This window comes from Lissotriton helveticus, assembly GCF_964261635.1.
Source record: "Lissotriton helveticus chromosome 1_1 unlocalized genomic scaffold, aLisHel1.1 SUPER_1_unloc_8, whole genome shotgun sequence".
NCBI classification, from domain to species: domain Eukaryota; kingdom Metazoa; phylum Chordata; class Amphibia; order Caudata; family Salamandridae; genus Lissotriton; species Lissotriton helveticus.
The window spans coordinates 1,069,788-1,082,505 of NW_027611725.1; the positions used below are offsets into that span (position 1 = coordinate 1,069,788).

The following is a 12,718-nucleotide window of genomic DNA, read 5'->3' on the forward strand; positions in this document are numbered from 1 at the left end:
ATTTGCTTATAAGTCCCTAGTAAATTGTACTACATGTGCCCAGGGCCTGCTAATTATTTGCTACTAGTGGGCTGCAGCACTGACCGTGCCACCCACATATGCAGCCTGAAACCATGTCTCAGGCCTGCCACTGCATTGAGTGTGTGTGTGAAGTTTACTGCCACTTCAACTCTGAATTTAAAGCTACTTGCCAAGCCTTAAACTCCCCTTTTATTACATATACGTCACCCCTAAGGAAGGGCCTTGGGAACCCAAAGTGCTGGACGCTATTTGAGTAAAAGGCAGAACATATACTTCCATGTTTTACATGTCCTGGTAGTGACAAACAGCTAAATTATTTTTTCACTGCTGTAAGGCCTACTCCCCTAATTGGCTAGAACTGGGAATTCTTTCAGCTGTAATTCCTGATTGGAAAGGAGTAGCCGTTTCATGTTTCATATCTTTGCAATGGTAATGATAAATCCTCTTCACTGGTTAAGTCGGTTTTAACATTACTATTTTAGAAAAGCTACTTTTAGAAAGTGGACTTTTCTTTGCTTGTACTGCTCTTTGTGCCTTACACCCTGTCTCTAATACACGTCTGGCCTAGGTGACCGACCCCTTTGTGTATTCCTTCTAGAGAGCCACAGACACTGCAAGGGTTGGGTGTGATTTAGCACTTATCTGCATCCATCTGCATCCCAATGGGTCTTTCTGGGCAGATAGGAGGAAGGGGCCCACTCTTACCCTTTACAGGGTAGTAGACTGACCCCATACAAAGGAATGATAACTCCCTTTGGTAGTCTGGAGTGAATGCTGGGATTGGAAGAGATACTGGTGCACTTCAAAACCACTCTTTGAAGTTTCCCTCATATTAAAGGCACATTTGGACGTAAATGCTGAGGCTCTGGCCCCATCAAATCCGACACTTATGGATCTACACAGAACCGCTGACAAAAGACTCAACTGGAGTCTTGGTTTCTCCTTGAGTCTACACTCCGCGATAGGAGGGCGTCAAGGAAGGATCGTATGCCCTTGCTCTGCCTATTGCATCTTTACATTGAAAGTGTAATCTAGAATTTCTTCAGCGCACTTGTCTATGTGGTCAATTAAATGTCTCATTAAATGCCACTAGATTTTCGTGATGGACCCACCATTTAAGCTTATTCAGTGTTTTTTAATTTTTTTCCAACAGGTGACATAAAAGCAGTAAAGAACATAAAAGGTGAAGGCATTAAACATCACTTGTGTAGGAAGTGATGTAAAAACAGTACACCTCGAAAATTCTTCCCTTGAAGGCTAATGCCTCGCGTAAGTCTGTTTCTACAGCAGAAAACCCAAACTGCCCAATCTGGTCTGTACTTGGCTCTTAGGGATCACCTGGTATACATTGATGAAATAACACACTGACATACTGAAGCAAGTCTGATAAGGTTCTCATTACGAAGGAAGATCTAACCTGGATCAGAAAGAACACACAGAAGAGAAACCGTATGAATATCTAGAAAGTGACATCACATTTATTAGGGAGAGAAAGAGCAAGTGCAACATCAGAAAATCATACTGGAGAAGAACCATATTGATTGACTGACTGTGGAAAAGTTTTCTTTGCAATGAAAGACCTAATGCAGCATCAGGGTGTCCACGTAGAGGAGAAACCATATAAATGTACAGAATGTAATAAAGTGTTCCATAGGAAGAAGAATCTAAGTCAGCATTACAAAATCCACACTGGAGAGAAACCATATAAATGTATTGACTGTAATAAAGTGTTCATAAGGAAGAAGAACCTAAACCAGCATCAACTAATGCATACCGGGGAGAAACCGTTTAAATGTATAGAATGTGACAAAGCATTTGTAATGAATGGACAACTAAAACGACATCACAAAATCCACACTGGGGAGAAACCATATACATGTACAGAATGTGATAAGGCATTTATAACACTTGGAGAGCTAAAGCAACACCAGACAATCCACACTGGGGAGAAACCATATAAATGTACAGAATGTAACAAAGCATTTACAAGAAATGGAGAGCTAAAGCTACATCAGAAAATCCACGCTGGGGAGAAACCATATAAATGTACAGAATGTGACAAAGCATTTATAAGAAATGGAACGCTAATACGACATCAGAAAATCCACACTGGGGAGAAACCATATCAATGTACAGAATGTGACAAATCATTTATATCAAATGGAGAGCTAACGCTACATCAGAAAATCCACACTGGGAAGAAACCATATAAATGTACAGAATGTGACAAAGCATTTATAGCAAATGGAAAGCTAAAGCTACATCAGAAAATCCACACTGGGGAGAAACCATACCAATGTATGGAATGTGACAAAGCTTTTATAAACACTCCAGAGCTAAAGCGACATCAGAAAATCCACACTGGGGAGAAACCATACCAATGTACAGAATGTGACAAGAGATTTATAGTAAATGGAGCGCTAAAGCTACATCAGAAAATCCACACTGGGGAGAAACCATACCAATGTACAGAATGTGACAAAGCATTTTTAAGAAATGGATACCTACTGCAACATCAGAAAATCCACACTGGAGAGAAACCTTACCAATGTACAGAATGTGACCAGGCATTCATTAGAAAGTCACGTCTAATGGAACATCGGAAAGTCCACACTGGGGAGAAACCATATCAATGTACAGAATGTGATAAGGCATTTATAACACTTGGAGAGCTAAAGCAACACCAGAAAATCCACACTGGGGAGAAACCATATAAATGTTCAGAATGTGACAAAGCATTTACAAGAAATGGAGAACTAAAGCAACATCAGAAAATCCACACTGGGGAGAAACCATATCAATGTACAGAATGTGACAAAGCATTTATAGCAAATAGAAAGCTAAAGCTACATCAGAAAATCCACACTGGGGAGAAACCATATCAATGTACAGAATGTGACAAAGCATTCATTAGAAAGTCAAATCTAATGGAACATCAGAAAGTCCACACTGGGGAGAAACCATATCAATGTACAGAATGTGATAAAGCATTCATTAGAAAGTCAAATCTAATGGAACATCAGAAAGTCCACACTGGGGAGAAACCATATCAATATACAGAATGTGAAAAAGCATTTAGAAAAAACATGGAGCTTAAGTGACATCAAAATATCCACTCTGGGGAGAAACCATATAAATGTACAGAATGTGACAAAGCATTTATAACAAATAGAGAGCTAACGCTACTTCAGAAATTCCACACTGGGGAGAAACCATATCCGTGTACTGAATGTGACATAGCATTTATAACCAATGGAGAGCTGAAGTAATATTAGAAAATCCCCATCGGAGAGAGACCATTCGACTGCACTGAATGTGAGAAGGCATTTATTAGAAAGTCGCATCTTATGCAACATCAGATAGTCCATGTAGGAGAGAAACCCTATGAATGTACATAGCAACAAGACATTTATTACTAGGCGAAGATTAATACTACATCAGAAATTCCACACTGGTGAAAAACAATGTGAATGTGACTTAGCAGCTATTCCAAAGCAAAGTTTAAAAATACATCAGAATGTACACAAATGAAAGAAACCACATAATTGTACAAAATGTGACAACGCATTTATTCCAAATGGAGGGTGACCATTCAACTGCACTGCATGTGACGAGGTATTTATTTTAAGGAGAGTGTTAAAGCAATTTCAGCGTCCACACTGGGGAGAAACCACATGAATTTACAGAATGTGACAAGGGATTTATTACAAAGCAAAATGTAACACAAGATCAGGAAGTTCACACATGGGAGAAAATATATGTATGTACTGAATTCCACAAAGCATTCATAATAAATTGAAAACTGAAGCGAAATCTGAAAATCTACTTGGCAAGAAATCCAGTGTATGTAGAGAGTTTAATAAAGTCTTCCACGGGAAGAATACGCTAATGCAGCATAAACAAACACACACTAGGGAGAAACCTTATTAATGAATAGAATGTGACAAGGGATCAATTATGAAACAAAATGTAATATATCAGAATGTTCACACAGGAGAGAAACTCTATAAATGTATTGAACGTGACCATGCATTCATCAATGGAGAGCTAACTCGACATCAAAAGTCAACCCTGAAGATCGCACTAAATTTAGCAAGGCATGTATTGGCAAGGAAGAGGTAAAACTGCATCAGAAAGTCCCCACTGAGAAAAATCTATATGAATGTACAAAGTCAATCAATCAATGGGTATTAGGCGCAGCATACCATCAGTGAGGTTCTCAAGGCGCTGGGTGAGGAGTTGTTGTCCGGAAGGGCCGATCAGTTGAACAGCCAGGTCCAGAGTCCTTTCCAGATTCAGTGATGAGGCAGATCTCAGGTGCAGGGTGAGTTCATTCCAGGTCTTTGCTGCCAGTTGGGATTAACCGTGGCCTCCGTGCCAGGTGTTTTAGACTCTCGGAGCTTAAGCTAGGAAGAGGGAGGCTGACTGCAGATGTCTGGTGGAGAGCCATCTAAAGATCTTGCGGCGCATGCGCATTGTGAGGAAGCAGATGGTGGAGATCATGTTGATTTGCTTCTTCATAGAGAGCTTGTTGTCCAAGACAATGCTGAAGTCTCTGACATGGTCGGTGGGGGAGGGAAAGAAGCCAGATTCTGCTTACCCCAATGCGTTGCTTCAAGGAGATGCCTGGTTACAAAAAGGGGTAACAATATTAGTTCTAGGTGTAGTACTGGTACCATTTCATTATATGGTGGATCAATCTGTGAACAAGGATATGATGAGGAAACTTAGGATTTGTACACTAAATGTAGGGGGCCTGAATGAAGGACTCAAAAGGCAGAGACTAGGATGCTTTGTGGGCCTGAATCGCTTGGATGTTTTATGTATCCAGGAACACACCTGCCTTGGTCGAAGAAACACTTATTAAACATCAAGGGCTTCGATCTTGTGGGCTGCTCTACCAGACGTCCATAGTTAGGGGGGTTGCCATATTGGTTAAAAATAATTTGGGGGGACATCTACGCTCCTTATCAGACCCGTGGGGGAGATGGGCCATAGTTGAACTAAAAATAGGGATCACCCTGTGTACGGTTTATGGGTCCAATCAGGACGAACCAGATATATTTGATAAATTAGAGCTGGAGCTATTGAACTGGCCATATCCCCTAATACTCTGTGGGGATCTTAATATATCCGCAGATTTTTCTAGCAGAGCTAACAGTACTCCGTATGCAGGGCGTAAACCTAAGGTGCTCAAAGCCATATCTGCCCTAATGAATACTCACAATCTGGTGGATGTATGGGGCACTTAGGAGCCATCGAACCCAGGATATACCTATTTTTCCTGCCCCTACAAAAAATACACCAAATTGGATTACTTCTTTGTTTCAGGCTCGGAGATAAGAAGGATAGGGATCTGTAAAATGCCGAAAGTTCTATCTGAACATAGTCCACTGGTTCTAGAATATGAACTGTTAAATATCATAAATCTCCCCACTCGCTGGACGTTTGAGAATAAACTTTTATTAGTTCCTGAATTTGTGAACCACATTAAGAACTGGACTCAAGGTTTTTTTGATTTAAATAGGTTTAGCGCTTCCCGTAACACCGTTTGGGACGCCTTCAAGGCAACACTAAGAGGGGAAGTAATTAGCTTTTCGGCAAGCCAGAGGAAAAAAGCCAGGGAATAACATGAGAAGATAATGGCTCAATTAGTAGTGGGTGAGGAACAACATGTAAGGGACATCATAGAGGGGAAGGATGTAAATGAAAGCTTATGTAAGATTTTGGCTCTTAAAGCAGAAATCTATAAAGCAGAGGCTCAGAAAAGAGCAGATGAATACTAGCTATTTAATGGAAAGATTTATGAGACTGGGGAACAGGCGGGTAAGTTACTAGCATTGAGGATTAGGCAGGGGCGTAGTAAAAATCAGATAGAAAGAATACAGGCGGATAATCAAGATTATACGGAATCGGAAGATATTAAAAGAATTTTCATGGAGTTCTATCAAAAACTATATCAAGAAGAGGTTAGGGTAGATCCAACTGGGATATCTTTTGAGGAATGTGGGCACCCCCTGACAAATGAAGATAGGAATATACTTGATAAAGATTTGGAATTGAGTGAAGTGTTAATGTCGCTCCAGAAATCTCCAGCAGGTAAGGCCACTGGGCCAGATAATATTCCAGCCGAAATGTATAAATGCTTGCAGGAAATTTTGGCCCCTATATTACTAGACTTATTTAGTGGTATAATTAATACCGGAAGGGTTCCAGATTCGTGGAAGGAGACGAACATAATAATCTTCCATAAGAAGGGCAAAGCGAAGGAGGATCCCAGGTCGTACCGTCCAATATCCCTCATGAATGCAGACATTAAGATCTATTCCAAGGTACTGGTTAATAGGCTGGGAGGGGTCATTGGTGGGTTGGTCTTCCCGTGGCAGCATGGGTCTATCCCGGGTTGGGGAACAACGGACCATATAAGGCGGCCTATCACACTGTTTGATGCGCATGCTGCCTCGGAGGTTCGGATCGCCATGATCCTTCTTGATGCTGAAAAAGCCTTTGATCGTGTTACCTGGTCTTATCTATGGGGGATATTGGAACGGAGGGGCCTTGGCCCTAAATTAAGACCATCAAGGCTATGTATTCCAGCCCGTATGCCAGAGTTCAGCTAATGGGTGGGGGGTCCGACAACATTTTTATTTCTCTGGGGACCAGTCAAGGGTGCCCATGCTCCTCCATTTTATTTGCACTATATATAGACCCACTGATAAGGAAGATCCTGGGGTGTGCAGATATTAAAGCAGTGGTTCAGAACAGTTTCGAGACAAATGTGCTAGGCTATGCGGATGACTTAGCAGTTTTGAATACTGACCCTGTCACTGCTATGTTGGCTTTGAAGGCAATTACCTTAGAGTTTGGCTGTTGTTCTGGGTATTTTCTTAATGAAAAAAAGACCCAGATAGTATGCTCAAACAATATGGTTAAAAGGGATGCCACATATATAGACTCGGCTAACTTCCTAGCTGTTAGAATCAATTCATCAATGGATTCTATAATAAAAGAAAACTATGAGCCGCTAATTGATTCAATTGTCAGAGAGCTAAAGAGGATAGATGTTATCCACCTCTCGTTAATGGGGAGAGTTAATGTTTTAAAAATGACCATGCTCCCGAAACTGCTCTATCTCTTTAGATCAATTCCGCTCTTGGTGGGGGAAAAGGTGCTAAAATCCATAGATTCAGCATTTAGTAGTTTTCTTTTGCAGTACGGGAAGACAAGAAGATCCCTAAAATTTTTGTCATTACCGCAAGAAAGAGGAGGTCTTGGGGCACCAAATATTAGGTATTGCTATGCCACTACTTTGTTTAGCCAAATGGCGATACTTGTGGGTAACATCTCCGGGTATTCCAATAGCCAAACTTTAAATACTGTCCTCCCCTCGATATAGGAATTATTTCTGGGGAATGAAGCATTTGGGTTTCTGCTCCGTAATACTGATTGTCGGTATTACAATAAAAAGAGATTTAAGTTGCTGGATGGGGCCAGGGGTGTGTGGAATATGGTTAGGAAAATACTAGGAATCCCCAAATATAATTATTATACTCCACTCTGGAAGTCAAAACTTTTTCCACATCTGAGCAGGGATGGAGGGTGGCCCGTCTGGGATGTGCAAGGAATTGGCAGAATCGGGGATTTCTGGGTAGGTGCTGCCCCATTGAGCTTTACACAATTACAACAAAAATTTGGACTAGAGGGGAAACACAGGTTTAAATATATGCAAATATCCCAGACCCTTGCATCCATCAGACCACGGATTAATCCATGTGGAAGAAGTGAGATCATGGATTATGTTCTTGGGGGTGGCACGAGGATTGGTATATTATATGGGGCTCTATCCGAGACACTTCAAGATGATATGGAGAAGGTGGAGGCCTCGTGGGCGCAAAAGCTTGGGGAACCAGATGTGGATTTGGATAGAGCGCTCCAGATGGCCAATAATGTATTTCGCTCCACGAACCTTAGGGCTCAACATTACAAGACTTTGTATAACCTCTATTTTACCCCATCCAAGTTATTTGAATGGGGGAAGAGGGATGATGATAGGTGTCCAAGGTGCTCTATAGGGCCGGCTAATTTAGTACATATGTTTTTTTAATGCAGTGCATTGAAGATACTCTGCACAGAGATTGAGAAATTTTTGGAGGGGCTGCTAGGGATCAAGATTACCCTATCCCCGGTATTGATCATATTTGGATTAGATGGTAAATTAAGTCTGAATAAGTGGGGAGATGCTTTTGTTTTGATCTCAATATCAGTTTTTTAGATACTCCTGGCAGCAAGGTGGAAGGATACCTCGGCTCCCTCCTTCCAGATGTGGCTATCAAGATTGCTTTGCATTCATAACATGGAAAGGTCCCTGTATGCTCGCAGGGGTAGAAGAATGAGGGCGATGGGGCAAAAGATCTGGGCCCCCCTTGCGAGCTGGAGGAATGATAGAATGTAGTAATTGATGAATTTGTGTCCTGCTATTATTCCTAGGTTTAATGTTTTATCTTAAATATTTATGATGCACTGCTGTGTTTTCTTTTTATGGCCCCCTGTGATGAACTGTTTTTTATACTCCTTTTTAAATTGATTGATACTTCTTTGGAACATTTGTATTAATTGAAAAGCTATTTTTGTATACACCTGAACTATTCAATAAAAATTTTTTTTAAACAAGGAGATGCCTGGTTACTGAAGATGAGGACTTCTGTCTTGTCCATGTTCAGTTTTAGGCAGTTGTGCTTCATCCAGTCAGTGATGTTGGCTGGGCACCTATATAAGTTGTCTCTGGAGATAGTGAGGTGGGTCTAGCCGGTGTAGAAGATGACCTTCAGCCCGTGCGAACTGACTATGTTGGCTAGGTGTATCATGTAAGTGTAGAAGAAGGGGGGGCTAACTGAGGATCCTTGTGGGGGTGCTGCAGATGATGTCCTTGGGTTCAGGAGAAGGGCGGAAGTCTGATTGTCTGAGTTTTCTGGTGAGGTAGGATGCGATTCATTTGAGGACATTTCCTTGGATTCCGATGTGCTGGAGCTTGTCGATCAGGATCTGGTGGGAGACCATGTTGAAGGTAGCTGAGAGGTCAAGGAAGATGAGGGCTGCAGTCTCACTGAGGTCCAGGAGGGCTCTGATATCATCTATGGCTGCTATTTGTGCTTTGATTGGCTCGGAAGCCGAACTGGGAGGAGTCCAGGAGGTTGTTGTGCTCCAGGTGTCTGGTCACCTGCCTTTTGATCGACCTCTTGAAGACTTTGGCTGGGAGCGAGAGCAGGGGTATCAGTCACGAGTAGTTCAGCTGCACTAGGTCTGCTGAAGGTTTTTTCAGGAGGGGTTTCACTTCTGCGTGTTACCACTCTTTCGCGAAGGAGTCCATGGCTATGGATCTGTTCAGTGGTTTTGTGAGCTGTAAGCTGATAACCTTGATCCTGGGATTAAAGATAAAGTAGGGGCATGGATCAGTGGGTACCCCAGAGTGCATCGACTTCATTATAGAGGTGGTGTCTTGTGCAATGCGGAGGTCTCAGGAAGCAGCCGGAGGTCGGAGTTAGTGTCAGTGGGTGTGAGGATGTTGAGGCTGTCACTTGCGGAGAGCTGAGAGTCAAAAGTCCCTGCAGATGACTGCGATCTTCTAATGGAAGTAGTCAGCAAGCATGTTGCAGAGATCCCAGAAGGAAGTTATGATTTTCTCAGTGGACGCAGGGTTGCTGAATTCCCTAACGATGGTGAAGAGCTCATTGCTGTGGTTAGAGCTGATCTCTATGCAGCATGTGAGGGCACTCTTCTTCGCTTCTTTAAGGAGGAGGTGGTAGTGCTTGATCGCTGTCCTGAAGGTGGTGTAGTGCACTGGATCCTTACTGGTACTCCATATTCTTTCTAGCCAACAACAGTCTCATTGAGAGGTCTAATGTTGCGGGGTAAACAAGTTGACACATTTTGTGGATTCTCTGATCTTGTTCGGCTCGGCGGGGTGACATAGTCGGTGTGGAGAGCAATCTGGCATAAGAAAGAAACTAGCTTTATGAGGAGCATTATTACTGATTGTCTCCGCTTAGACAAAAGCTCACTGATCCCATGGATTAATTATGTTGTGACAACTGCTAGGGATTTATTTAATCTTAATCTCCTGGCTGATCAGGAGAGCCTCTCTGATATTTCGAAGAAAGAGCTAAAGTCTTCTTATTTACATAAGAAAGCTCAAGCGCGTAGAGACTCTACTATGCTGTTAACTATCCCTCAGTATTATCACTCCAACAGGGATTCATCTGGTTTTTCCAAATACTTAAAGGTTGTCACCAGACCATCTCCTCGTTTTGTCCCTATTAGACTAAGACTCGGAATTGAGGACCATTTGGTTGTGTTCCCAGCTATGAAAAACTATCCCTCTATACCATGCCCATGTGACGGGGTCACCAAACAGAGTGCTGTGCATTTTTTATTTCTGTGTGACCTTTATAAACATCTTCGCGTTGCCTATTTAAAACCACTATTTATAAAATGGGCAACTACAATGGTAAATTCGGCAATGAGGCTGCTGTTTTCCTTAGATGACCCTGACATTTGTTTTCACACAGCCACGTTTATTCTGAAATATGTGGCCGCAAGGAAAAGTATGGTCTTTTAATCATTTTGTTTTATTGAGCTGCACCAAACCTGTTTTTATGGGGTAGTCATATTAGAGTGTAACAATATGAATGTACATGTATTGTATGCTTTTATGATTGATTCTTTTAATAATAGAATAAAGCTTTGAAACTTGAACTTGACATAGTCGGTGATCCAGTCTGTGAAGTTCTTGATGGCCTGTTTAAGGTCTGGAGCTGTGTCCGGACAGTTGGCATGGAGAATGTTGTTCCAGTTCTCGTCTGAGACAGTTTTCAAGTTGCGCTGAGGTTTGCTGGGTGGTTTGGCTTTGGTTCTGTAGCGTTGTGCCCTGTGATGGTGAAGTGGACAATGGAGTGGTCGGTCCAGGTGAGTTCTGTGACATAGTGGTACTTGATTGTTTTGCTGGAGATGAAGATGGAGTCAAGCATGTGCCCTACGATGTGTGTTGGGTTGATGATCAGTTAGGTTAGGCCGATGTTGCTCATGCTTTCTATTAGGTTGTCAGTGCTGGCATCGCTAAGGTCTTCCATGTGGAAGTTGAGATCTGCTAAGAATATGTACATGACGCGTCTGAACTCAACGATCAGAAACACCCAATCCTGGCTGGCCGACAACCACCTCAAACTCAATGCCATGAAAACTGAGTTCCTTCTGATCTCACCTCCTGCGAAAATCTCTACCACTCAAACATGGCTTAAGCACCTAACGGCACTCAATGTCCAACCAACCATTGTGGATTCAGCAAAATCTTTAGGCATAACACTTGACGCCAATCCCAACATCCAGCAGCACATCAGCAACTAAGGGAGCAAACCTCCAAATAAATATTTTGAGGAAAATTAAACCCTTCCTCCCAGCCAAAGACTTCCAAACTGCAGTACAAGCATTAGTCATCCCTCGCATAGACTACGGCAGCATCGCCCTCTGTGGTCTCCCCTTAGCTACAACTGCACCCTTAAGAGCCTCGCTAAATGCGGCAGCAAGACTCATCACAGGATCAAAAAAACATGCACATATCTCCCCTGACTTTAAAACATTGAACTGGTTGCCTTCTGAGGCCAAAATACATTTGAAAATTGCCTGCATGACGCACAAGGCCATACACCTGAAATCACCTGGCTACCTCACTCAGAAGTTGACAATTTCCAGCGGGTCCAGAATCACCAGAAGTACAAACAATCTTCTGCTGAAGCCTCGTAGATTCCGGAAAGAAACAACTTACAAACGCTCCTTCTCAGGAATGGCGCCTAGGATTTGGAACTCACTCCCCCCCGAAACAAGGCGCATCCCATCCCCCCTCCTTTTTAAGAAAGAAGTTAAAGCTATCCTCATGGCTAAATACACGTGAACTACTACTCCTGATCGTTATTGACTGTGCGTTGAATTATTGTTATATTATCTGTTTGATCCTTTGCACATGTGTTTTACTTTTATTATTGACCTAATAGACTGTTCTTGCTCCCGCCTATCTACCTCACCTTACCCTACCTGCGGTGAGCTACACTATTTTTGGTTGATCCCTTTGCACATGTGTTTCACTTGTATTGTTTATATAACCCATTGGTACTACTGCACTGACCTACCCTACCTTACCTTACCTTACCCCCTCAACTATGTTCCCCATGTACCCACCCTACCAAACATTTATACCTATGTAAAGCGCTCTGTTATCTGCAAAGATCTTGTTCGCGCTATATAAAACTTTCAAAATAAATAAATAAATAAAAGTAGTGTTTGGAGGCAAGGGCGAGTTGGGTGATGAAGCAAGGAATGACTTTGCAAAACTCGGGGCGAGTTCCTGGAGAATGTGAAAAAGTTTTCTTAAAGAAGTAACCATACAAATGTACAGAAAGTGACAAGGCATTTATTAGAAGGGCACCGCACAGCCACTGTACCATAGGAAAGCCCACCCTGGGGAGGAACAATATAAAGGGCCAAGGGTATGCCCAGACGTGGGACCCGGGCTCACTGTGCACTGGATTCAAGCTGACTGATTAGGGTTTATACCCCAAAACCGGTCCCAGGATGCTTGTTTCTGGTCTAGGGAGGACCTGTCATTGCATTTCGAGCTAGACTGTTCCCATGAGGAACACAGCCAATG

General features: G+C 42.4%; 1 protein-coding gene across 1 annotated transcript; it reads left to right on the forward strand.

The window, feature by feature from the left end:
• The first annotated feature begins 1,179 nt into the window (after positions 1-1,179).
• On the forward strand, positions 1,180-4,884 carry LOC144806490 (uncharacterized). Its single transcript, XM_078672843.1, has one exon. The coding sequence runs from the start codon at positions 1,593-1,595 to the stop codon at positions 3,120-3,122; it is 1,530 nt and encodes a 509-aa protein (XP_078528969.1). The 5' UTR covers positions 1,180-1,592; the 3' UTR covers positions 3,123-4,884.
• Positions 4,885-12,718: the final 7,834 nt, after the last annotated feature.

Coding starts and splice junctions, on each gene's coding strand:
- LOC144806490 (XM_078672843.1), top strand. CDS start 1,593: ATGAAAGACCTAATGCAGCATCAGGGTGTCCACGTAGAGGAGAAACCA.